The 27153-nt window shown below is 31.1% G+C and overlaps 4 protein-coding genes across 6 annotated transcripts in view; 1 reads left to right on the top strand and 3 right to left on the bottom strand.

The window, feature by feature from the left end:
- Positions 1 to 123: 123 nt before the first annotated feature.
- On the bottom strand, positions 124 to 1112 carry LOC124957630 (yrdC domain-containing protein, mitochondrial). The gene is made up of 2 exons (XM_047514697.1): positions 972 to 1112; positions 124 to 908 (listed from the first exon to the last, which is right to left on the bottom strand). The coding sequence occupies exons 1-2, from the start codon at positions 996 to 998 to the stop codon at positions 141 to 143; spliced, it is 795 nt and encodes a 264-aa protein (XP_047370653.1). The 5' UTR covers positions 999 to 1112; the 3' UTR covers positions 124 to 140.
- Positions 735 to 2082, bottom strand: LOC124957632 (DNA-directed RNA polymerase III subunit RPC10). The gene is made up of 3 exons (XM_047514703.1): positions 1945 to 2082; positions 972 to 1322; positions 735 to 908 (listed from the first exon to the last, which is right to left on the bottom strand). The coding sequence occupies exon 2, from the start codon at positions 1295 to 1297 to the stop codon at positions 974 to 976; it is 324 nt and encodes a 107-aa protein (XP_047370659.1). The 5' UTR covers positions 1298 to 1322; positions 1945 to 2082; the 3' UTR covers positions 735 to 908; positions 972 to 973.
- On the bottom strand, positions 980 to 9334 carry LOC124957627 (sodium/hydrogen exchanger 9B1-like). Its single transcript, XM_047514692.1, has 8 exons — positions 8703 to 9334; positions 8435 to 8607; positions 8150 to 8268; positions 7328 to 7474; positions 7154 to 7255; positions 1890 to 7057; positions 1592 to 1698; positions 980 to 1140 (listed from the first exon to the last, which is right to left on the bottom strand). Exons 1-6 carry the CDS (start codon positions 9332 to 9334, stop codon positions 6782 to 6784), a joined length of 1449 nt encoding a protein of 482 aa, XP_047370648.1. The 3' UTR covers positions 980 to 1140; positions 1592 to 1698; positions 1890 to 6781.
- Positions 2948 to 27153, top strand: part of LOC124957623 (pre-rRNA-processing protein TSR1 homolog) — a 55326-nt gene continuing 31120 nt past the window's right edge. For all 3 annotated transcript variants that reach the window (XM_047514679.1, XM_047514678.1, XM_047514677.1), the window contains exons 1-12: positions 2948 to 3238; positions 3334 to 3604; positions 3699 to 3945; positions 4031 to 4228; positions 4303 to 4542; positions 4615 to 4783; positions 4869 to 5060; positions 5141 to 5361; positions 5447 to 5710; positions 5791 to 5901; positions 5993 to 6200; positions 6294 to 10551. In XM_047514679.1, coding sequence (XP_047370635.1) covers positions 3124 to 3238; positions 3334 to 3604; positions 3699 to 3945; positions 4031 to 4228; positions 4303 to 4542; positions 4615 to 4783; positions 4869 to 5060; positions 5141 to 5361; positions 5447 to 5710; positions 5791 to 5901; positions 5993 to 6200; positions 6294 to 6451 — 2394 coding nt within the window. In that variant the 5' untranslated portion in view covers positions 2948 to 3123 and the 3' untranslated portion in view covers positions 6452 to 10551. The remainder of the gene's footprint in view (positions 3239 to 3333; positions 3605 to 3698; positions 3946 to 4030; positions 4229 to 4302; positions 4543 to 4614; positions 4784 to 4868; positions 5061 to 5140; positions 5362 to 5446; positions 5711 to 5790; positions 5902 to 5992; positions 6201 to 6293; positions 10552 to 27153) is intronic.

Here is a 27153-nt window from a genome sequence, read left to right as displayed (position 1 = left end):
ATGTCGTTACTCAGTAACGTATAACTCGTATTCATTAAACAAATTGAAAGATATAATTTAAACTACAAAATCAAAATTACAAGCTACGCTTTTCAATGAAAATTGAATATACATTTTCTTAAATTTGTATTAGTTTATTATTAATTGTTACATGGTTTTAATCCATAACGACGTAATACTTCAGTGCAGTATTTCACTTTGATACCTTTACGCAATATTTTGTACTGACCAGCTTGTGATAAATCTATTACTGTAGAACCTAATCTTTGCAACTCACTAACGTATTTTTTATTTTCTGCTTGCTGGTAAAAAATTCCTGCTAATTCTGGCCATAATTCGGAAAATTCATTAGGATGCACACTGCTTAGTTTGTTGCTTTCATTAGCGCTCGTAAGTGCTAATGGTCCTGCTAATTTAGCAACAGATCTGATAAATTTATAATCAGGTACTCTGATACCAACATTATCAACTCCAGGATTTAAAGATGGATTCAATGCTTTTGTTCGTTTCAATACAATAGTAAATGGTCCTGGCAATAAAGTCTCTTTTAGAAGAGGCGGTAATTCATCTATAATTCCCCATTGGTGAATGTTATTTACATTATCAATGCAAATAGCTAATGGCTTGTGTTGATCTCTTTTTTTAATTTCATATAATCTTTTTATAGCTTTGTCATTTTTTATGCTACCAGCAAATCCATAAATTGTGTCTGTTGGTATAGCAATGATTTCTCCTTTATTTAATAATTCTACGGCTATTGCAATGCTTCTATCACCTCCAATAAACCAATGCTTTTCTTCTGGACCCAGCAAGTTTATTTGCTCCGCCGCTCCATTTAAGAGTACTTTCATGGGTCCCATTGTGCTTGGATTCATGATTGTTCTTTGCTGATTAATTTTCAGATATAACTGTCAGAACAAAAGAAATCAATAAATATTGTGATAGAAATAAAAGAAATGATTCTGAAATACCTTTAATCGCGCCAATTGTGACCACATTGTGGATTACAACATTTATAGAAAGTTGTCATAGGTTCATCAGCTGATCTTGTCTGTATTTGCATGAAATATGCACGTGGATTTGTACACTTTGGGCAACGTTCTTCTGTAGAATCAACATTTTCCCATGCTGCGCTTCCACCTAACACATCATCTACTTCTTTTAATTTTGGATAAGTACGACTACTAACTTTACGTGCTATGTTAAAAATATAAGGGCAGGTGTTACAAGCAAATCTTAATCCTGTATACTCTTCAACATGGAGAACATTACCACATGTTGGACAAAAAAGAAGCATAACGTTTTAATCATTTAATGTATATCTGAAATATAAACAAATATATTTTGAGATTTTTTATTTTATAATATTCACTATACTTTAAATATAAATGAAATATGAAAACAAAATAATAAATAAAATTAATTATTTAAATATTATACATTTAGGGCCACTTTGACCAAGCTTGGTTAACATTAATCAATGATTAAATCGATCAGCATTGTAGCAAATAATAAAACTTTTAGAAAGTTTATATATATTATAGAATAGATACAATAATAGTTAAAATAAATTAAGAAAATACATACATACATTTTCATACTATAAATAAAATTTTCAAATGTTTACTGATGTCTTCGAAATATAGGTTAAGAATGATATAAAGTTAAAAGTTTTGCTGTTAGCTATACGAAGTATCCCTAAAGTTTCATCAGAAAATGAAATTAAATACTATCTTAACATACGTAAACATTATGTATGTTATTATGACTTTAAATTGCGGTTTAAACCCGTTTTTTAGTTTCTTTTCTTTTATTAGAAACTTTATGATTTATGTAAAATTATGGTATATTTATTAAAGATGATTAAAAAATACTTATTAAACAATTACAAAAGCATCTGACAACCGTGACTTGAATAATGTTTAAAATATGCTAAGAACTCACATGTTAAATTAGTTTCCTCAGAAACAAGCAGAGTTGTCAGGCTCTTATACATGGAATACATGACGTCACATTTCCCCAAATGATACGCTAATACTCATCACTTGCGTCACGTGACGTGAATTAGGCTTATGATATGGCATCGCATCTCTACCTAATAAACTAATCTTAACAACTTTTCTTACTATTAATCTTACTACTTTTTTTCCACTATTATATGATGTTTTTCTTCTCTCGATCTGCTAATGCTGAATACAAAAAAAGTAAAATCTCTGATGTAAAAAGTTTATTATAAATATAAGTTCTATTTACAACAAATCAGGTGGCACAAATACATTGATTTTGAGAAGGTTTTAATTTCGGATTTGAAAAGAATAACGTTCAAATTTCTGATAATAATATTAATGTTTTTAATTACACTATATCATAATTGCATTTTTAGTTGCACGTGTCACTTTTTTGTGGCTATAATCGAAAAAGAAAACAAGTGTGCTTTCCTATTATTTACATTACATTTAACAAAAAGAAGTATTTCATGCCGTAAAACATATCACTTTTTAATATTGTAAAATGTTTAGCTTTAGTGTTGTATTTATATTTATTTTCTTAATTATATTCATTTTCAAAGTTATCAAACATATTACAATATTATGATCACTCGTTTCTCTAAGTAAATACCATGAACACATAATCTCAATAACTTTAGTGGTAAATTTCAAAATAAAGCGCGTATACTATGATAACTTGTGATTGGTTGTCCAGGATTATACTATAAATACTTCATTCTTCCAATATTATTGATTTAACATTACATTTATAAAAGAGATGCTTATTTATTATTTGGTCTAATGGTAAACTACATTAATACTTCTGTATTACATCTTTATAAATGGATGTTTACTATTGGTTAAACTTTACGTTTTAGGCTAATTGTATCATGAACTATACGTTTTATATTTTAAGAATACGTCTTATATCCGTAAAGAATTTTGTGTGGTCTTAACGTTCCTGTGGCAACACTGTGTTACGCATATTATGTGTTTGTTGTTTACTGACTATATTATTACGGAAAGTGCGTGTAGCTACCTTTATGCCTCGAATGCACATGTATCATATGAACATAGAGAGTTGTGATTCGATTATTGGAGGGTTAAAAATAAATTGTATACAATATTAAGAAAAATGGGTATAACGACAAAGCAGGAGACTCATCGACCAGGAGTTTGCAAACAAATTAATAAAGCGCATAAAACAGGGAGGCATCGAAGTAAAGGTACTATTGGTAATGAGATTAAAGGTAAGTTAACAATCTTATTCTCCGATTTTTTATATTGTGCATAGTATATGAAAAGAATACTTCTTGAGAACTTTAAATACTTCATTTATATGCAGGGAAAACTAATATAAAAGTTATATCGAAGCAAATTCATAAAAATTTAAACAGAGATGCGCGAAGACATCAGTCTTCGCAACTCAGAAAGAAGAAGAGAGAAAAAGTTTTAGCGCAAAAACGAAATCTTGGTGGCATCCATTCGGCCCCTATTCTCATATGCATAATATCACTACAAGAAGATTTGGTATTAGAGCAGATCGTTTCAAAATTCAAAAATGCAGATGACACTATAAATGTTTGTACGAGTCCATATGGAATTACTCATATAAGGTACTTTGTAGTACATCTAGTGTACAAATACACACACCAATTAGATAGCAATCTTGAACAAAATGTCAACATAAAAATTATTTTCATTTTATAGTATACCTAGATTTAAACAACGTTTTTCAATTATTGTTCCTCCTATTGGTAACATTATTGCAACGTTGGATGCAGCTAAAGTCGCAAATACTGTGCTTTTTGTTGTTTCTGCTACCAATATGGCAGATGGAACTATTAGAGAAGAAATTCTAGATGCATGGGGTAATGAAATAATAGTCTCTTGTTTGGGACAAGGTTTGCCTACTACTATTGTTGCTGTTACAAATGTAGACAAACTACCTTTCAAGGTTAGGTTTTATATGAATAACCCATTGTAATACTATTTTTGTAACAGGATCACTATTATTAAATTAATATATTTTTGTATGATAGAAATGTCAAGACTATAAACAACATGTAATACAGACTCTTTCAAAGTGGCTTCCTGAAGAAAAAGTTTTCCATTTGGATAAACCCATTGATACATTGAATATTTTACGTCGGGCAGGTACACAAAAACAAAGAACTGTATCATATAAAGCAAAAAGGCCGTATTTGTTAGCGGAAGATTTAAAGTTTAAATCTAATGAGGTATACATATATGAAATAATTAATTCATATAATGAAGTAATAATGTTTGAAAAAGAATCGTTATTTTTTGCCAGGATTCGGTTGATCATGGAACTCTTATGGTCACAGGATATTTGCAGGGTTTATCATTATCTGCAAATGATTTAATACATATCTCTGGTTTAGGAGATTTTCAAATGTTACAAATCGATGCCGTTGATGACCCATATCCGATAGATAAGAATAAATCGAAGAAGCAATCTGGATCTGTAGAAATTGATATGAAGAGTGATATTTCAGTCAGAGTACTCGAACATGCAGATCGTAACAAACAGGTGAGTTTCTGTCTGATACACGCATGTTTGTTCGGATTTTATTAAGATTTAGAGGATTTTGATTGCTTTTAGGAATCACTTGAAAGTGAAAACATACCAGATCTAATGGATGCAGAACAAATTTGGCCCACTGAAGAAGAATTGGCACAGGCAGCAGCTGCTCAAAAGAAAAAGGTTGTAAAAGTAGTACCAAAAGGCATGTCTGAATATCAAGCAGCTTGGATTCTTGATGAGGATGCTGGTATGTTCGTTATATAATTTTACATAAACAAATATTGCTTATCTTCATATACTTAATTTATTTATAAACAAATATTTCCCTATAGAATATTCAGAAAATGAATCTGATGATAATATGTCTGTGGATGGTATAAAGTCTCAAGCAAATAGCGAAGCTGACATGGCATCCGACGAAGAGTATGAAACAATTACAATATCAGAGGCGGCACCTGATGAACGTATATACGATCAGAATATTGACATGATGGAAGAAAAGGAAGCTATGGAGAAAATAAAGCGTAAGTTTGAGATGCGTGTAAAGAAAATTAAAAAGCCAATTATATAATATAATTATCTTATAATATTTTGACATGTATAGAAGCAAAATTGGACGTTCAGTTTCCCGACGAAGTGGATACACCTCAACATATGTTGGCTAAAATTAGATTCCAAAAGTATCGTGGACTTGAATCATTTCGAACAAGTCCTTGGGATCCCAAGGAAAATTTACCGCTGGACTATGGACGCATATTTCAATTTGAAAATTTTGATCGAACGCGTAAACGAATATTCAAAGAAAGTCAGGAATTAAGTGCTTTGGTAAGTAAGCAATTTACAGAATTTCTCTTTTTTAATTATTTTTGTGCATTACATCGAATAAAAATATATATGATAACATTCACAGCCTGGTTGGTACGTTACGCTTCATGTTGCTAACGTTAAAAGAGATCTTTTTACTGCATTCTGTACATTAGACAATCGGCCATTAATCGTTTTTGGACTACTCCCAAACGAACAGAAAATGTCTCTCCTAAATATTGTATTAAATCACGCTAATAGTTATCAGCAAGCTATAAAGTCTAAAGAAAGATTAGTGTTCCAATGTGGATTTCGAAGATTTTCGGCCTGTCCAATATTTAGTCAACATACAAACGGATCTAAACATAAGGTATGTTATTAGATAAACATTTAAGATGAATGATCGTGATATTTACTAGATTTTGAACGATTAATTAATTCATATTCTAGTATGAGAGATTTTTTCATCCAGAAACGACTATAGTTGCGAGCATGTATGCACCAATTATCTTCCCACCATGCCCGGTTTTATGCTATATCGAGCAAAAAAATGGTAGTTTAGTGAGTAAAAATCTTTTTTTTAAATAACTAAATTTAATATATGTATAATATAATTGGCACTCAATGAAGATATTGAACTTTTCTTTTTAAGGATCTAGTTGCTACTGGAAGCGTTTTATCCGCTAACCCGGACAGAATTATTGTAAAAAGGGTAATTCTAAGCGGGCATCCCTTTAAAGTACATAAACATTCTGCTATAGTTAGGTTTATGTTTTTCCATCGCGAAGATATCAACTGGTTTAAACCTGTGCAACTTAGGACAAAATATGGACGTAGGGGTCACATTAAAGAACCTTTAGGTATACTAAAAATCCCAATTATTATAGCTATAATATTTAAGGAAGATACAAAAATTAATTAAAAATATTCTTTAATGGTTGTTATATTTATAGGTACACACGGTCATATGAAATGTGTATTTAATGGACAGTTGAAATCTCAAGACACTGTATTGATGTATTTATATAAGCGGGTATTTCCGAACTGGACTTACGAACCATTATTCTTAACTCAAATATCCGAAAAAGACGACAATATGAACATAGATTAATAATGAAAATTTCATCTAGATAATTATTATATAATTCAAGTTGATTCAGTAAGAGAACCTAAAAATTATCCGATTTGTTTTCATTTTAGTTACTTATATATGAATATTGATATATAGTAATATTTATTGTATAGTATCCGTTCGGATAAAAATTCAGATATTTTACTCAAGAGTCGACTAATAATTCATAAATTCGGAACTTTTACGAATTGAAGAAGATAACTTTTCGCTATGCTTATTCTCAGAATGCTGAGATTTTGCATGATATTAAAGAAAGTATCATCATGATTTTTATCTTGTGTTAATGAGAAAATAGTAGAACATTTGAAATCACGACAGTTCAGCGGATATGCTATTTTTTCTTCTACGAGTCCTAATAGGTTGTAAGCTTTGAATACGAAAGTAACTCAATCGGCGTTCCCTCTCATGTTCTTCCATGCTAAGTTTATTCAAAAGAATAGGGCCAGATATCATCATGACAATCGCACCGAGGGGCGCTAAAAAGACGATAGCAACTATCGATATTCTGACGACGTCGAGCGCCAATTCGATTTGTTCTGGATTTTCTTCAGTCGTGCGTTCATAGGTCATGGGTGCCAATGCAGCCTACGATATATAATTATATTTTTCATATTGATTTTTCAAAGTATAATAGCAATTATATACATAAGTCCAGAAGGAATAAAAAAAATATATATCAACCTGAAGAGTACCCTTGGGTATCCAAGCGAGAGCGATGAATGTTCGTTCTTTCCAGGAGAAGTGTGTCTTGATCGTTGATAAAATGGCAACAATGCAACGTGTCTATATAAGAAATAGATTTTCGAAGATGAAAGAAAGATTTCGCTTTATTTACATTTATAAAGATAAGCTTACCGTTAGACCAATGAGTATGCAAGTACAGTAAAGACCGAATCTCGATAAGGACCAGTTTTTAAAATCGATATCGGCTCCGATGACACCAACCAAAATGGGCTGCATAAAATGCCAGAGAAAGTACATTGCTCTTCGAAGCGGCATTGTCTGTTGCATAATAATAATTTTTTTTTGTTTCTCTCTCTCTCTCTCTCTCTCTCTCTCTCTCTTTTTTTATTTATTTTTGCCCTTTTCTTATTATATTTTTATATTTCGAATATTTCGGTAAAATGGTTAATATACGAGACGACGCACTTTCGAAGTAGCATGATCGACTATGAAGTAGTATGATAAAAGGTACATACGTCGTAGGATACTGTCAATATTCGCCATCCCGTAATAGCTACGAAGGACATTATTATGATTGCAATATATGGTCCACCAGTGATGGGGAGTTTCAATGTCGACGAGGTACACATTAACGCAGCCAGTACCAAACTTGACAATCGGTACCAAGTTGCGTATTTCTAAATTTTTATGTACAATATGTTCCATTTTAATCAATATGCTTTTTTGTTGAAATTACGCAAAATTATCAAAAAGTTCGACAATATTTTCTGAATTGCCAATCTAAACACAATAATTTGTAAAAACATGGTTCGAAACAAAGTATTTTGAAAGTAAAAAAAATTATTGTATCGAAATATCTCCTTTTTTCTGATATCTCGTAAATTAATATCTATCTATGCAGAAAAAAAGGATGTGCTATGTATGTTTTACGAATACTGTTTGGTTTATCAAACACAAACACATTTCTTGTGTCGTCCGAGCGTAAGTACTTACATGATTACGATGGGGGAAAAAAGCCAAAAAAGTACCAAGAAGAAGTCCGACCGAAACGCCTAGGATAAGGTCTCGAAGGCCACTAGGTATATACGACCACCACTTAGTTGGATGATTTTCTGTAATGGAAACTACTTTTGTCTTATTCCGATTTATTTTGCGAACGAATAAAATAATTAAAACATTAAAATATTATAGACGAGTACGTTTTGCATAATATACCAAAATGTATATATACATATCTTCTTTGTATATTAGGTATAATATTATAAAGTATTTGATTACCGTCAAAAACGGTGGTGTAGAAAATGGAGAAAAGTGAGAGGATGTGTACGTCGTCGATGGAAGTAGCCGCATTAAGTAAAGAAGCCAATCCTTTATCTTCACCGTAACCATGTTCGGCCAGTGCCAGCATACAATTGACGGTAACAACAGGAGACATACAGGCAACAATTGTACTAAAATTGAAATTATCGGTTTGATTACCGTTATTGTATTCCCGATGAACAAAAAGGAAAGAGAAAAGAACAAAATAGGTTGTCGCGCTATTTACCCGGTCATAAAGGCCCAGTTCCAAGGATAATTAAGGATATACTTTGCGCAAATAGCAAGGATTAACATTTCCATAGTACAAGGTAGGATGGCAAGAATCGCGACGAAGAGGGGATGTTGACGGATCGGCGTGGTAGTCATTTGAAGACCGGCACGTATCATGATGAAAGTCAAACAGAACGTTCGTATTTTCGCTAGTGTCCTGATGCCAAGTTCTCGTCTAATGTCGTAGAAATTTATATTTCTCACGATTATACCAGCCAGGAGCATGCCGAAGACAGGTGGAAGGTTCATGTATGGAACATAGGCGAGCGTCCATCCAAGGAGATAAGAGAACACGACGATAACGAAAAGACCAAAGTAGCTGCCTTTGGGTAACATTGTTTCGCCGAGGAGAAAGAAGAGAGTCATCCAAGCCATCAAGATCATCGCTGTAACGCTCGTCAGCCAAAATAGGTTCATCCACGTTATTTCCATGTCAAAACATCTCAAGATCGAATCGGTCACAATGATCTTGCGCAATATCGGATGGCAAAATGTCGCTCGGGAGCAACAGCTATTATCGTCTTCTTCCTCATCCTCCTCGTTCCCTACTAAATGTACGTCGTTGTTGTATACTTCCTCTATATTCATCTCTACGAACTAGTTATATCCTTTTCTGATATTTCGATAGAACCAACACTGATTATTTATTTGTCCATTAATATTCAAAATTTTACAAAAGATAAAGACATTTTTAATAAATATTTGAAAAATATTTAATGCACGATGGCTATATATTTTCATCGAAAGTGAAGGTTGGCTTATGCCAAAAGAATTTAATTCCAGTTTAATTAACCGATTTATGTAGTATTCTACCGCTTAAAGTTAGTCACTTTTTAATAAGAGGGAAACGAGGCTATCACAAAATTTGAAAAATGATTTCGATGAGAAGATACGCGTCGTAAATGTTAAAATCGTGAATATCGAACCACTCGATGTTAGCTTACACGATGTTTCATCTATATCTAACAATTTTGAGAAGCTCTTCGGTAGATACAAGAAATGTGATTCTTCAATAGATTCTAAAAATGTTAGCTTAGATTTTTAACGTCATTTCATTGTAAGGAAACGCGAGTAGAGCTAAAAAGATGTTAATATGCCAATAGTTATTGATAAAAATATCAAATATCGATAAATTATTATGTGATAAAATTAATATCTTAGTACATATTAGTACAATAGTTTATTTACGTATTGACGGTATCGATATTTATTGATAAAATCGATAATTATAACTTTACGTACGATCATTTTTTTCTTTGATAATTATATCGCTATGGGACGTAACTTCATTACGACATTTTTATTCGTATTTAATATGCATGTACGTAGCGTTTGTTTGTCTCGTCATTTTTTGAAAAATTATTTTATTAAAGGAAACAGCGAAAGGTAGGCGACAATCTATTGATAATCCAGCTGGCGTCAACTTTTTTCCCAAGGCGTTTGTAGGTCGCCATCAGTACTCACCCCAAAGATTCTAAGAGACTTCTGCGCCCTCTTGCAGACCGCTTATTCTAGCCAACCTCCTCCTCTTTCGGTGCGTTTTGCGCGAGAGAATATTCAGTTTGCGAGCAGTGCTCGTCACGATCGTGTTGAAATTTTTATTTTGAGTGCATTGCTTCAAGAATATACACTGTGTTCTGTGGACGAGTAGATTTTGACATTTTCTTTCCTTTTTTCTTTTTTGTTTCCAATAATACAACTGGCGTTAAAACAATCTTTACCTTTCACCCTCTTCGTTTTTCTCTTTTTCGGCCGCGTTCGATATCCTTGGATATGTTCTGCTCATGTTTCGTCTTGTGGACGAGGTCAGTACGGTTCTTCTTCTGTATGTCTCTTTTTCGCAGAATAATTTTTCCATGCTTTTTTCATCTAATTTTTTTCGTTTTTTCTATCGTACCTAACTATATTTACGTCTTTTTCGATAGGATGTTCGACTTTAACCCATATGGTTTTTATAGTTTCGATTATTGATCCTTAAAAGAATTCCTAAGAGAACTAGGAAAAGCACAGTAGTTTTGTTAATATTTTATCTTTATATATGTTTCTTGTACTTCCGAGGCTGAATGTATTTATTTATTTCCGAACTGAATATATATATTTCACTTATTTATTATTGCTTTTATATTTTTTGATATTCGGTTGATAGTTACAAATTCCTCCCAAGTTAATTAATAATTATAACAAATTCCTTTTTTTTTGTTTCGTTGACACAAATATTAGACATCATAATAAGTTGAAAGGATATCCTTACAGTTACGTATCAACACGATCACGTGCGTATATTTTGTGATGTTTAAGGAAATTTTATCTTGAAAATTTACCATCGCGTATTCTCTGTCCATATTTACAGTGTGTTATATTTTAATAGATATATATGATGGAAATCTTTTTTATGATAATATTTAACTCGTTTGCAGAGAATTAAAGAAGCTATCAGGGAAAGATGGTTGAGTACAAATTTGCAACTTTTTTTAAAAATGTTTACATACTTATAAACAAGAAAAACGATTGGGTATTCTTATTGAAATGTCTCATCCTCTGTTAATCTAGTGATTATCTATTTTTCAAAGAATTTCTATTAGATGTATTTACCTATCTATACTATTATATAAATAAATATATATTGTATATAAAAATTATCTGGATTAAAACGCGTAAAAATTTGGCAAGAGATCGAGAAAGTTAAAGGAAATTCAAAAAAGAGAAGAAGAGAAATAAAAAAATGCAAGTAATAGTTGATTAAAAAGAATATCCCATGGAAAAGATGATTGAGAAAGTATTGAAGATAAGATCGAAATCATTTCATTTTCTTTATTATCAAGATAACATACAAGGTCTTTGAACTTTACCAGCGCGCGATAGAGACGGTGGCTATTGAATTTATATCTCGCTAGGAAAATAGCACTATTCGAAAATGAATATCTATTTTGGTTGTTGAAACGAAGCACTCTGGCTTTACGATAGATGGTTGGTCGTCAAGTGGATTTAAGGTTATTGAACTTGTTCATTGATCCCTCTCGAAGCAATGGCACATTCACCTGTATAGCCATCGGAACGCATCCCCGCGTGGGGCGCGCAATACCTCGAGAACTTCTTGTTCTTCCATTGTACCTATGAGTATCTTTCACTTAATTGCAACGAAAATTTGATAACGATTTTCGTCCTTCTTTTTTCTTCCGAGAACAAATGTTTTTAACTCTCATTGGAAGTATGTATTTAAAATGATTATACGATTTCTATATTATTCCATCAGTGAGAAACAGAAAGAGAAAGGGAATACATAAATAGATTAAATCAAAGAAAATATACTTTTGTAAAAGTGTAGAATAAAGCTGCGCTCTAATTCAGTGCTTTTCGATATTCTTATTATTTATGAAGCGAACTTTATCAAATCTATGGAACTTTGTGGAGATACCTCAATGTAAAAATGGAACACTTCCTTTAAGAATGATATGCCAACGGTACAAATATTAATCAATAGATTCCGATCAATTCGATATATTGAGTAAAAAGTTTACGTGCCGTTTGTGAAATGAAATGTTTTAAGAACTGATGCAGATGAGCACATATTTTGAATGTAGCAATATATATGAACATTAAACATCATATGTTATTGCAAGCGATATTGCATCGTAATTGTTTGCGTTGCCCTGCCGGAACGTAGAATTTTGACGTTACTGCATCGTTGCGGCAATATAAAGAAATAAATATGAAACATGAATTTTCCAGATATTTAGATCTTTTTCATCGAAATTATTCATTTTTGACGAATAGCCATTCAGGGTACTCTCTTTTTATTTTTATCACGATAATATTCGCTTGTAACATTCAAATTACGTGAAATTTTAAAATTTCTCTAATTAGAAGTTTAGTATTAATTTCGTCGGATATTTTGTGATGAGTGTCGCACAAGTGTACTTTACGATACGTTTCTTTGTACTACTGCAACGGTGTGGTGACACCAAAATCTACGTTGCTATCCGTTCCTGTAGGATAACGCAGACACTTGCGTCGATGTAGCAATGCTCGTGTGCATTGCTACATTCAAAATATATGTCCGTTGCAACGTACATTTGAAAAACGACAAAATACCGTGCGTTATTTGCTGATCGTTTGCTGGACGCACCGATTCTATGGTCACGTTCAGATTTGCAATAATATTGTATTCGATAGTCGCAATGTTTGACATTTAACACATCGATCTGACAAAGAAAATATTATAGAGATTTATATCTTAGCCATTGTGATTCATGTCATCATTTTACTAATTTTATTGATGATAACTTGAGTTTCTCACGAATATCATACCAATAAAGTAATATACATACATCACATCTCGAGTAGACGTTTTTATCTTTTTTGTTCTTTTGTTTTTTATTTGTAGATATTCTCTCAGTCAGAAATTGTTTCTGCTCAGCTTATCTAACCAAAGATACTTCGTATTCGTAAAATCGGAAGCGAAGTCGATGGAAATTGTTGAAAATAGTTCAAATCATTTGCTATTGCAGATGATGCCGATCCGAGAAACCATCGGATTCATTTCTATTTTTTGCGAGAACTTGACTCTGCTGCTTTATTTGTTTTAATCGACTTATCATATAGTCAATAAAACATCTTTCACCATCGTAATCTGAAACAGAAAAATTGGATTCCTAATGATAGACACTCAATATAGAAGGCTAATAGTAAGAACAGATAATGGTTGATGCCAGCAGGACGTCTTATAGCTCGACATACGAGAAATCTTCCTCTTTATCTTTCTCTTTTTCTTTCTTTTTCTTTTCTTTCATTTCTCTAAAATTTTCAAAATATTAGATTAAATAATTTATCGTAAAAACGAACGCATTATAGCCCGTACGACTTAAGTGGCTTTCTTTTCGAAAAGAATTTTTCTATTTCTTTTCTTTGTGCTATAATTTTTTTTACATTTTGAAAACATTAAAAAAACTGAAAAAGAGACAAAAGAAAGAGTAAAGAACTTATGATTTTTTGTAACTATTAATACGATAATATTCTTTTATTATTTCTTTCGATTATTGTTGTATATGTATATGTATATACATATATATGTATATGTATATACATATACATATACATATATAAATATATATATATAAATATATACATATATAAATATATACATATATAAATATATACATATATAAATATATATATATATATTTATTTATTTATTTATTTATTTATTTCTACTAATTATCCTTGAAGTTATTTATCACCCTTAATTTTATAATGGTTTACATCAGCAATAAGTACAGGCGAAACCGATTTAGATCAACAAGATCTCATTTTAAAGATGAAATTTTAAGCGAGTTTAATTCGGCTGTTTCGAATTTTTGAATCTGTAGTTCTATTGTCTTTGGAAAAAATTGTGTAAGAAATGGTGTTTTTCCGAGTTTAGTTCATGTCAAAAATAAAGCTTTTTTAAAAATTCGTAAAAGTTATCCCTTCATTAAATTTTCATTTTTAAAATAAGATCTTTTCCATCAAAATTGGTTAAGAATTAGCCCTGGATTCAGTATTATCGTTAGTTCCATATAAGCGCTCCTTAAAATTTCATTATTGCTTATTTATGTACGTAAATTGATCAGATTTTTTGACCCATTTCAAATGCATACAAGGAAATGCGTTTCGCGATGCTCATATGGAGAATTTTAATGAGCTTTTTGGCAAAAATAAGAAATACGTGTTCCGCCGTTTATACCAATGGATCAAAGTTTTTGAGATATTGTTAAATTTTAGAAAAATCTGTAGTTCCCTTTATATTTTATATATCAGAAACGTAAAAACTTCATAAGTAACGTTTATTAGAACGACAAGCATCTAGATTTAGATGCAAGTGTCGTAATTAAGGGATCGTGGTTGAGGATTAATGATCTCGTTAATTTCTTTTTTTATTGTATCGATGTAAACGAATATAATCAATTATTTATTCTTTTTACAATTATATTTAAATTTATTTAAAAAACTAATTGTTTATTAATTTGGAATGCATTTTATATTCGCTTTTATATAGCGTGGTTTTGTACATATATATATTATTGTATATATACATTATATATATTATACATATTATACATATATATATTATACATATATATATATATATATATATACACATATATATATATATATGTATTATACATATTATATATATTATACATTATATATCACAATCTATATATATATAGATTATACATATTACACACATATATATATATATATATATATATATATTAGTAATAAATTGAAAGGGTGAAAACGAATATTAAAGATACTTAAAACGTATATTAATAGGTTTCTAGATATAGAATAATAGAAACAATATCTAGAACTGAAAAAAATAAATTTTCAGTGTTTATGATGGAGAGTCTATTATATATTTCCAGAAAAAAAAAAGAATTTTTTAATTGTTTAAAATCCTTGGAATGTATTAATATTTGGAAAATCCTTACTGGAATGTATCAGAATGTATATATATTTTACGTTGATAAGCGATTAGAAGTGCATAATGTTTTTTTATATTTTCTATACTGAAATCCGAAATTTTTTAGAAGTTCTTCCTTTCTTGATGATTAATAAGGTGTTAAAAGAATAAACTTCCGTTATCTAATTTCTCATATTTATTTCCTTTACTAATGGTTGATGTATGTTTTGTGGTGATTTGTACTAGATAGGATACGGCACTGGTACAATTTTGTTTGATGACAAATGTATAATATAAAGTATATAAATTTGTAACTAATGACAAATTTTGTCAATCATTTTGTTAAAAATAATAATTAGCGAATATATTTAATATATAAGTATTCACTAATTATTATTTTTTACAAAATATTTGATAAAATTTTGTTATTCTTTATGTACATCGTTAATAGCCGGTTAATTTATTACTCTTTATATATATTGCGGATTTTTGTACACATAATAGAAACTCAGGAATACTAAATATATAAATAACGATTTATTATAGATGATAGTTCGTACATCCGAGCTTGTCCGTGGCTCGATAAAGACTCCTTTCTTTTTCTTGTATATAGAAACGACTTTCTTCTATCTCTAGATGTAGGTCACTTTGTTTCTTCTGTTTTTCTATAGTGAATAGTGCTACTACTCAATAACACTATTCCCTTATTCACAAAAGACTGGCTTTATTCTTTGAACAGCATAAAACTCTTCTTTATATCCTATTTTAAATTCATCGTTACTGAGATATTTTCGACTAGATCGGGAGATTGACGTGCCATGGACCATTCCCTAACGGACTACTGACTCAGTATTCATTCCGATTTCCTCCAAGGAAAACCGTGGTTCAAAAATCCCAGAGAAGCTAGCGGTACCAAAAAAAACGTCATCCTTTATGAGAACGTCCTGACATCTTGGAATCCTATTTTCCGGAAATTTTCTTTCGCCTTCATCAATTAGTTCTTCACACTAATTCCAGAGGAATGCTAAATTTTCTGTAACTGCAACAAATATCCAGCAGAAACTAGCTCTTTTTTTCTCGTATAAGAACTACTTTGTTTCTTCCCTAAAATTTATTCAGAAATATCTGTCTCATGATCACTAGTTGAATTACGCCTTGAATTTCATTTATCTACGAAGTAACCATCAGTGATCATTAACCTGATCTGGCCTAATTCTGGTTTAACACAACTGCTCGATGAAAATGTCCGCGGTCTCCTCTCTTTCCTCTCCTTAGATTCCCAAGGATCCCATTTCGCAAGTGTCTTAGATTCAAGTTCCGTCCGAAAGAGGCAGTCCTGACGAATGAAGGAAAAGAGAGAAAAATAAACACGGCGTAATCTGGTTTCTTATGCTTAAGATTGGGAGGAGCAAGCTCTTACTCAAGTTCTCCTGTTTTTGCGCTAAAATTATTCATTCATACAAAAGCATTAAACACACAGCCACCACATATCAAAGTTGGTTGAAAACTTAATAAAATCCTAATAATAGAAAAAAAAAAAATAAGCAATTCGAACAACAACAAATTTTAAATAGAAAATTGTATCTATTATTTATCAGTTTCAGAATAGGACCAAATTTATCTAACTTCCGCCTATCTATTTACATGAACGACCCTATTATTTTCTTTTTCGCGATTTTTAAATGCGGAAAACAACTTATTTCATTACTTATAAGGTAAGCCTCTTGCCAATCAGATTGCAATTTCTGACATTTTTATTTTGTCCTCTTCCTTTGATATGACAAAATTGATTTCCTAATATAAAATCAATTTTCGTTGCCTTGATGTTGCATTAACTTTTTATTCTCTTAGATGATATGTCCACCTGTTTCCTTATAAATTCATTTATTTCTTTTCATTTCAACTCTAGTCCCTGCGCGTATTTTGTTCTTTTCTTATTTCTTCATTGGGAGAGAATCCTCGAACCATATCCAGAGGTATTTATCTCTCTTTCGAAAATCATTTTCGATTATGTCATTCTGAACGTTTCGTGCTGCGAATTTCGGTAAGCTAAAATATCGTGAAGATAAATAATTGATTATTATTTATATCGTAAAATAAATGTGTATCGGCGCTGCGTCGTTTTTAGCACGTATTATTGCGAGAAAACTGTATCTGCCGATAAAAAAGCGACTTAGTTGTTAGTGGCACATCTAGGATTCGATTTTTTTATTAATAGATGCAGCGTTGTTGATTGACGCTGATTCAGAAAAATACGATCAAAAAACTGAAACGTGTGAACTTACTGTAAGTCAAAGACGTAGTCATGAAAGTTTCATTGGAAAAAGATTTACATTGAAATTATGTCCATGTCAATCGACTTAAGAAGACAGCGTTCATTGAGAAAAAGCTTATCCTATATATCTTCAATAAGAAATACTTGTAAAACGGTCTATTATAGAATTATCGCGAATTATATCGTGATGCTCTAAAGTCATAATAAAACCGTATCGTCTTTCTTTCCAATGTATCGACGTCAAAGATTTTTAAAGATAGTTAATTTTTTATATAGATTATCTGATATTGTCAAATTATCATCCTATCTTATTATTACGTCCTATTTTATTCGCTACGTTATTTTCTTCTTTTTTATTTATTTTTTTATTTTTTTCGTTCAAGTATAGGTATTTTGTAAATATCATCGACAAAAAGTATTATCAAATTCCGATTTGATTTTACATAAGTTTTTCTTTTTTATTATCGATATTTCTATCATCTTTGCAAAGCAAATAGAAGATTCGGATATTTTATTCCATTTTTAATCCATGTTAAGAAAATTCTCTTAAGTTATTTCACAAACTAGCATTAAATGCATTTATTGCAAGGATTTCCATCGGATGGGAACAATTTTATTGGAAACTTAGCGATTTCGATACGATAATTATGCGGTTAATTTATTTTCAGCTGGTTCATGTAAACCGGTGCAATGCGTCGACTCGATGAGTGGTTGCGGCGAGACGCCTGTCAAATAATGACAACGAGCAAACATCATTGCACTAAACTACTTTACGTGTTAACTAGGACCATCGTTAATTATAAAACGGCCGACGTTGCGACTCACGCTGCTTCGTCTCGCTTCTTTCTTCTTCCATTCTCTTTTTGTTCACCCTATTTTATCTTTATACGAATATATTTTTTTGCCTTTTTTTATCTCCTCTCAGCCCTGTCTTAGACTCTATTCGTGTAATTTGAAACATCGGAGAGAACAAGAATTTCACATCAACGCTCTCGTCTGTGTTTTGTCAATGGTAATATTCTCGTGATTATCGTCATCATATTCGAAATCGAATATTTTTATAAATATATTGGTTATAGATAAATACAATAACTAAATAGTTTCACATATCCATATAGGTATTGCATACTGATAAAGTTAGAAATGTATACCTCAAAAAATAAAAAAGTTTACGATTAGAAAAGAAAGGAATTTACGAGGCCACTTTATTATTCGTGTTCCATTTTTCAACTATGCTTGCTGTTTCTATAGAAAACAATAACGAAATAGTTATCGAATTGAATTTTTCCGCTCGTTTCCATCGTTTCGTTCTGTAAATGGATCGCAAATTTCGAGTTCGATGTGAAACGAAATTGGATTTATATACTTAAATACATAGATAGCATGTTCATGGTTTCATATTCAATTAGATCGAGTCCATATTAGATAAAGTAATTCGTGGAATGATAACCCACTTTTTATAAAGCTTCAATACATTGTAAATTTAATAAATATCTAAAGAAAAAAATATATATTTGTAAAAGAAAATTCATAAGAAATTATAATATCAAGATAAAACTTAAAATAATCCTAGATTTTGGTAAGAAAAAAAAAGAAATTTCTCATCCGAAAGATCATCTCATTCGGACTGTTCGGGTGAGATGACATATGATTCAAGATGTCATGGCTCAAGGAAAAAAAAAATTTTGAACATAACAGGAAGAAAAATTAATTATTTCTTTTGTTCGCATAACATTTCTCTATAGGTATCACATAAATCCAAAAACGTTGAACATTCTTCGTAAAACCACTTATCACATCTCACATATCGAATTCAGTCATTTTATTTATTTATATACAGCTGTACTACTCCCTACACCTGACGAATTTAGCATTATGTTCTTTCTCAGAACTTTTTTTAGACTCTTATATTACAAAATATGAAAACTTTCTATCAGAAAATGAATCTTCTGTAAGGGAGATTTATGTTTACATTTAGATTTATATAAATTTTTACCATGTTCTGTTACTTTCGCGCTTAAAACATTTATATTTTCTAATTCATTAAAATATATCTAATGACATTCTGGGGATAGAATTAATTTTATTTAGAATTATGTCTGGCATGTTTGTCACGAGAATCTTTTTTATTAATTACTTGCGAACAACCATATGAGAGAGATTCTGATACTTTATTTTCCTTTGTATCTTTTTCTGTAGCATGAGGTATACGTTGGTCTGATGGTTGCTCTTTATTTAAGATCTTCACCATTAAAAATGATTAACATAAACAATAAAAATAATACTTGTTTTTTCAATAATTTTATAACAATATTTTGTACGAGTATAAATATAATTTTTAAATACTATGTTAATGCACTGTATTTAGAGAAAGTCATTATTTTTGGGTAAATGGTTAGTAAATTATGATTTAAAGAACAAGCAGAAAATTTTTAAGAGTATTTAATTTCTATATTAGAAATAATTTATCTAATTTCTTAATTGAAGATAAACAAAGAATATTATTTATGAGTTTTATTAATAATTGTCTCTCTTTTCATTAAAAATATCTGGGAATTGGATTATAAATACAAAATATGAGATCGAGTCGTTGTATTCGCATTTGATAGAATGTGCGAATCAATAGGATTGATTTATTCATTTCGGTTAGGTTGATTAAAAGCATAACGATACTTACCACAGAGTGGTAACTAATACATATTTTAGTAAGAACTCGGTACAGTGTCGCTGCTAATTATCCATCAGCAAATGCATTAATTACCAATTCATTCAGTTCCTAGACTGAAAAGTGAGTGTATGCGTCTGTCTTATCCGAATAATGTAGGAATTTTTTATGTGAATAGTGTAAGAAAGAAACAGATATTTCTTATTTTTTTCTCATTGTATAATGATCATTATATACGATGAAGGATTCCTTTTTTCATAGAAAAGGCGTTTTTCGTTTGGTGAATTTGTTAAGATGATTGAAACGTTTAAGACGTTCTTTCTCCTTTCCATCTTTACAGAATGGCGTCGAGTTTTGAATGTTTCTTGTGTCTTGAAGAAGCACTCGCAGATGTAGCAAAACCATGAGGTGGTAGAGAAGTTTTTTATGCCAGATTGGATGAAACTTCGTGGAACGAGTCGCGGAATGAGCCGCGGAACCAACCTTCAAGCAGTCCTGCGCGAATAACCTTTGGAAGTTCGCCAAAAGAGCCTTCGGCATTTCGGTTCGCTCTAGAGGAAAGAAGCTACACGCGAGGTGATTCGTACGAGATCTTCTTCCAGGAAGCGCCGTTTAAAAGCATCGAATTCACCGCACCGAAAATCCATCTTGCCCCCTCTTTCTATCCACGATCGTCGATGAAAAATTCTTTGTGCTTTCTTTCTCCCTGACTCTCCTTCCTATCTTTCCTTCATCATCTTTCTCGATCTCAGAGTTCAGCTCATTCCTTCATCTCTCTTACTATGCGACCTCACCGATATCGTTTCTTCCTTTATCAAATCTTAAGCTACCATGAGAATCTTTGAGATCGTAGCGTTTTCTTTGCCGACTATTTGCACGAATTTCTTTGGGCGATTCGGTACTATGTCTTTTTGAAATTTTGCCTACCGATACATAAAAATGTCTAGCATTTTTTTTTCTTTATCCATTTTTCTATTTTTGCTCTTTTTAAATTACTTCATTAAATAATTAATTGCGTGCGTACATTAGGTAAGCATTAAATTTAATAGAGAAATAATGGGTATTTCTTTTTCACTTTAGAGAGAGAGAGAGAGAGAGAGAGAGAGAGAGAAATAGAGCGAGAGAGAGGGAACGAGGGAGAGAGAGAGAGAGAAAGAGAAAGATAGTAAGAAACGATTCTTGAGACATAAAACGAATTTGGCGCGCTACCTTTGGCTGGGAATTGTAAAGTTCTCGTTTTTAATGATTTCGTCGACCCGGAAGCGTATTTCTTTTCCTCTTTCCCCCTTTTGATATGCCTACTTATCATCAAAGAAGAAAGGAAGCCGCTCGTTTTCCTTCAAGTATTTGTTTCATATGTACGTACACTGGGAAATGTGAAACTAGCCATAACAAGTATTGTAAGCGCATCTTAAATGAAGCCTTAAAGGGAAAGAAGGTAAAGAGCGAAGGTAGGAAATATAAAAGAGACAGAGGTAGAAGCCTCGCGCGAGGTCGATCGCGATGACGAGTAGTTAAGTAGCGGTGTAACTAGAGGCTTACACGAAAGAGCTCTATGAGTACTAAGAACTATGAAAAGGTTCGGGAGCATGACGTGCCATATTGTAACTTGAGTACGTATTCTCCCTTTTTCTTTTTTTTCTTTTTTTTATTACTCGCACGAAATTACTCTTTTATTGATAGGAAGTAGTAACGGACTTAGCATAGATCATTCTTTTCGAGATACTCGAATGAAATAGAGACGACTTTTTCTACTATCGATTGGAAAAGTCCAATACATTCTTCTTTTATAGTGATAGAGTATGAAGAAGTGCCAGCAAGACACGCCAGAATTGAATAGCAGTTTTGGTCCTGCAAAGTGTAAAAGACGTATGATTAAGAAAGAAGGATTGGAGAAAAGAGATAAAGAACAAGAGAAAGGAAAAAGAAGCAACTCAGAATGATCCTTGAAAACAGTTGAAAGACTTTGCCGATTGGTGCCGGTTCTTAAATACGTGATGCATAGAGGAATCGTTAGCTCCGTGGTTACTCTCCTCCCTCTTTCTCCCTTTCTCTCAATCTTCGTTCAGCTTCACAATGCGAGAGGGTAGATGCGAGGGGAATAAAGAAACAGACAGTGGAATAAAGAAACAGAGGGACCTTCGGGACCTTTTCGAAAGGGCCTTCAAACACGTTCAACGTAGACATCTCTCGTGCATTTTCCTTTCTCGCTCTCGTACATTCTTTCATGGAAACATTGATTTTTTTATCCCTCTTACTTTTCTTGTGTTCTTTTACGTGTCTACTCATATACAATATATACGTATCTACACACCTACGTGAATATGTACGTACCTTTTTTATCTCTCAGATTTTTTTCCATAGTTAATCTTGCATCGAATTTAACTTTTACAATGCGATTATAAGTCGGATTGTTTATTTATGGCAGTTTGGAGGAAGTTGCAAAGCGATCCTTGTTCTATACAATGGGAATAAAATTTTTGCTGTAAGCAATTACTATCTTGTTATCTATGTACTTGTTTATTAAGTATTTAAGTAAATAGCGACGAAAAGAATAGTCAGTCATTGAATCGTTTATTCCAAATAAATCGTCGATTCTATAAGCATTTGCCCGTGAAGAGTAAAAGTCTGAAGTAAAATCCACAATCCTTGGAAGGAATTTCAGGGTTCGTATAGCCTTGCGTAGCTTCCTTTCTGTTTCCATGGTAACCCATGTAGGGCGCACACAAGTTGGGATGATTTAGATGGATACAGAATTTTTTCTCAACCATTCTAACAACTTTAGTTTAAGTAGAATCCTGATGTTGCTGAATGAATTTTTTCTTTTGTCCATGTTTTGGACAATTTGTCACTTGTTACTCGACAAATTACTCTTTAACGAATGAGTCGCTATATTTTATCGCAATGGCTTTAATTCTGATGAAATTTAATAACGCAGAATCTAATTCAGTTAAATCCAAAATAACTAATAGCTTTACCGAGCTTTGAAATAGAATCAACTTGACTTTCTTATAAACAAATCGCGATTATAATATATTTCGAATTTGAACTAAAAAGAAATATGAATTCTGTATAGTTCTTGTTATATAGATTTTTCTTTTTTTAAATGCACAATATCTCCCATTGTTTCATTCAATTTTCAATGACTTCAATAATTAGTCATCTGAAACTAACGAACCTTCTATCGCACCCCTCTCTTTCTTTTCAATATATCGCATCCTTCTCTTTATTTCCTACGGTATCTTTACATATTTACATTTAAATGCATACACATTCGAAAAAAAATCTTTTATATAGCTATGTTCTATCTCTAAATTATAGCAACAGAAAATATAAAATAATTTTTAATAATTATTCGCTCGATATGTATTGGTACACTTGATGGTATTTGTATCATCTACATCACATATGTAGCTAGTTAACAGATATATTGTTACCGTAGCATGTGGCCTTCGACTTACTTTAACTCTTTTTGTTGATTTATTTCCCCAAAATATTTGTATTCTCAAAAGGAACGCGAAGCAATTTTTATTCATGATACAAACTTTGACTTACTCTTCGACGAAAACACGAAAGAAAACTTTCATGATCGTTTAGCTAGGCTTTCTTTTTTAGAGACAGGTGCAAACAATTGGAGCTGTTAACGGATCACCGGTTAGTCTTTACGGGGGAACTTGCAAATGTTTTCTTTTATTTCTGTAAGTGTATAGAAATTTGCTGGAAAGTTTTAATTATTATTATCTATATTCATACTTTATATAATTTAAAAATTTTTTAAATCAAAGTAATAAAAGCATATTGTTTTTTTATGTTATATATTTTATTTTAATGATTTTAATTTATATCTGCAATTACGTTTTTAAAAAATTGCTTTTTATGTTTATTAAAAAATCAAACGATTTCTCTTTTAATACGTGAATAAAAATTCAAAAAAAGCTACTCGATAGATCATAATTAGATTGACACTTCCACGTCTTATTGAACTAACGATCTTTAGCGTCATAGAACAAGTTTCCTGCAAAGTTCTTTGAAATGTAAAATTTTTTCGTACTCAATAGCCTAATGAGCTTCACATACTGTGATGGTTTTTGCAAGTTCTCCGTGATTATTTTGTGGATGAATTCTATCGCTTTTATTCGTATTTAGATGAAATGTGATCGAGCCAAAAAAACAAGTCGCACATTAAGTGGCTTGATGATGACATCATTGATCGAAAGGATATAAAAAATAAGAGTTTATTATTATGAGCGTAGTTCATTCACATTTTTATCACGAATGAAGAAAAGACAGAAAGAATCGAAAAATCTTTGTTTTGAATTCGTACAGAACAAGTGTATATATATATGTGTAGATATCTAATTAATTCTATATTAGGCGAATTGCTTCGTATTTGTATTTATTGTATTATATTTACTAGAAAAGATATTGTTTGATCCAAATTTTGTTTTTCTAATATAAATCCTTCCCGAAAGTATTCGAAAGGATTTGGAAAAAATTTAAGATTTGTTGTTTATTTTTTAAACCACTACAAGCTTGAGGAAAATAATCAGAAAAAATCAAACATATAATTAAATGCTATTTTTATTTGCACTCCACGGCGGTTGAACAGTGATCGTTTTTACGGCAGTCTTTTGTTCTATCCGGCTTTCTTACATCTGTATTTCTTGCGGCGGAAAAACAAATAATAATTCTATATGCAATTTTTCACGCTTACAATTTATTCATTATTTTTTTATTTATTATTTATGTTTTTATAAATTATGGAGAATAATTGCAACCATAATTGTAAAATATGTCATTTAGATCAAGACTTCAACATTTCTTTCATTCAACCATGATTTTGAAAAAGAAATTATTAATTAATTCTTTGGCTTTATTATATTATGGGCATCATACTATAGTAACAGAAATATAACAGTATATTAGTTCGTACAGTTTTCGCTGGAATTCGTTACAGGGACTTTTGTATCTTGTTACGACTTGCAATATTGTCTATATAATATATAATTATATAGGCATAATATATAATATAATATATAATAACATAAATTTATATGTTTGTTATCTAGCATAGATATGCATTAGTCAATTGATATGATTTGGTATGTATTTTTGTATTGTGATTTTGAAGTTTTTAAAATGTCAGTTAAATTTAGTTTAATTCGAGTATGTTTGATTTATAAATTTAAATTTATTCTAAGCTACAGAAATATGCTGTAAGATTTCCAGTGGATTTGAAGAAGATGTTGTGAAAGCACATAGCATGATTTAATAAAACTTTTTTGGTGATAAATCATTTTTAGATTCATCTCGTTCAGAATAGTCTTGTGTTATCGATAATAAAGAATTACGTACTGTTATTAAAAGTTATTCAAAAGCAATATGTTAAGAACTTTTTAAAATATTTAAAGTCAATAATGAAACAATTTTTTTATATTTGCATCGAATTGGAAATTATTAGAATCAGCTAGGACTAGTTAATCGACAGAGTGTTATTCTTGTCAAGAATAAAATTTTAAGAAACCTCATACTGCAAGATGTGCAAAAAATTTTATTCTAGTATGAGTGATACATTCTCCGTATGTAACATATCTCTAAGCGATTATTATCTTTTCTTGGGGATAGATAACGAAGTTGACAATTCATCACAAAAGCAAAGATTGAAGCGGAGCTTGGCAGATTTTTTACTTCTGAAAACACAGCACTCTCGAAAGAGTCATATATTATGAAGGTGATTATTTAACTGAATTTTTATGAAACCTTTTTCTTTAATTTTTACTCTAAAAACTCGCATAAAATTTTTTCGTTTCTAATATATAAAAAGAATATTGCTGATATATATAAGAATATTCTAATATATAAAAAGAATATTACTTTAACCCATTGACTATCACGCAAATTTAGCGCGTCTTGCCCTGGACGCCACGGTTTTATTTTAAAGAAAACATGAAGTTTTACAAAATATAATAATATTAAGTTACTGATATAATATAATAAAAATTGATAAGTAATATGTCCTCTACACTATATACATTTTTCATTCATCCTTTTTAATAATTCCTAACTGAAATAGCCATTTGTAACCAATCTAAACTTGCAGCACCCACTACGAGATATCTCGTAGCTGGCAGTTTTGGTATAGACGCTTACTACGAGATATCTCGTAGTTAGCAGTCAATGGGTTAAAAAAATTAGTCAAAAAATCAATTTTCATATCACATTGTATTTTCCTCTATGAACAAAGTAATTTTGTTTAAAAATATATTTTTGTATTATTAAAAACAATGAAAATATTTAAAATGGTCAAATTATATGGGTTATTTTGTATATCGTAGGACAAAGTAGGTAGCTCGGAATAAAAAGTTAATTCTAAGAAAAAGAAGTCCAACAATCTTGATATCTTGCTCAAAAAGGTTTTTTACAAATTGTTGAGATTGAGCAAAGTTGAGTTTCCTGTTATCGAGGAGGAAGAATCATTAATCAAAGGCGAAAGAATCATGAGATGTCATCTGTGGAATTATTCATTATTTTATCTTTCTTGCTTCAAGGAGCTCGTATATCAATGGATCATGTCATTCACCTTTCCATCCTTCCAGAGGCATTATGTATCCAATTAGATGATCATGTATTGTTAAACTAGTAGCGATTATAAAAAATCAATAAGTACAATTATCGATACCTACAATTAACGGAACCCTCATGCAATTCCGTAGGTATATAATATTACTTTTTATTGTGGGAAAAGTAAAAAAAAATAAATTACATCGAAACATGCGACCATGGGATAGTTCTTTTATTTGTAGTATTCTTTTCAGTGAAGTGCTTCTCACCGGATTTGATGATGTGATCTTATGTTAACAGCCACGTTCGATTAGAAGCCATCGGTCAGAGAGAGAGAGAGAGAGAGAGAGAGAGAGAGAGAAAGAGGGGTGGGGTGGGGTGATATTGGAAATCTTGACAAGGAATGAAACTGGAAATTAATAAAGAAGTTTGGTCAGGTATCGATGCTGGAGGTAGATAGA

The sequence above is a fragment of the Vespa velutina genome, chromosome 2 (genome assembly GCF_912470025.1).
Source record: "Vespa velutina chromosome 2, iVesVel2.1, whole genome shotgun sequence".
NCBI lineage: Eukaryota > Metazoa > Arthropoda > Insecta > Hymenoptera > Vespidae > Vespa > Vespa velutina.
Note: the sequence above shows the minus strand (reverse complement) of the source record. Positions and strands in the feature narration are given on the sequence as shown.

Coding starts and splice junctions, on each gene's coding strand:
- LOC124957630 (XM_047514697.1), bottom strand. CDS start 998: ATGTGGTCACAATTGGCGCGATTAAAG. Junction 909..971: donor CACAATTGGCGCGATTAAAG/GTATTTCAGAAT, acceptor TTGTTCTGACAG/TTATATCTGAAAATTAATCA.
- LOC124957632 (XM_047514703.1), bottom strand. CDS start 1,297: ATGCTTCTTTTTTGTCCAACATGTGGTAATGTTCTCCATGTTGAAGAG.
- LOC124957627 (XM_047514692.1), bottom strand. CDS start 9,334: ATGAATATAGAGGAAGTATACAACAACGACGTACATTTAGTAGGGAAC. Junction 8,608..8,702: donor AACTGGGCCTTTATGACCGG/GTAAATAGCGCG, acceptor TTTCAATTTTAG/TACAATTGTTGCCTGTATGT. Junction 7,475..8,149: donor TTTTCCCCCATCGTAATCAT/GTAAGTACTTAC, acceptor ATTATGCAACAG/ACAATGCCGCTTCGAAGAGC.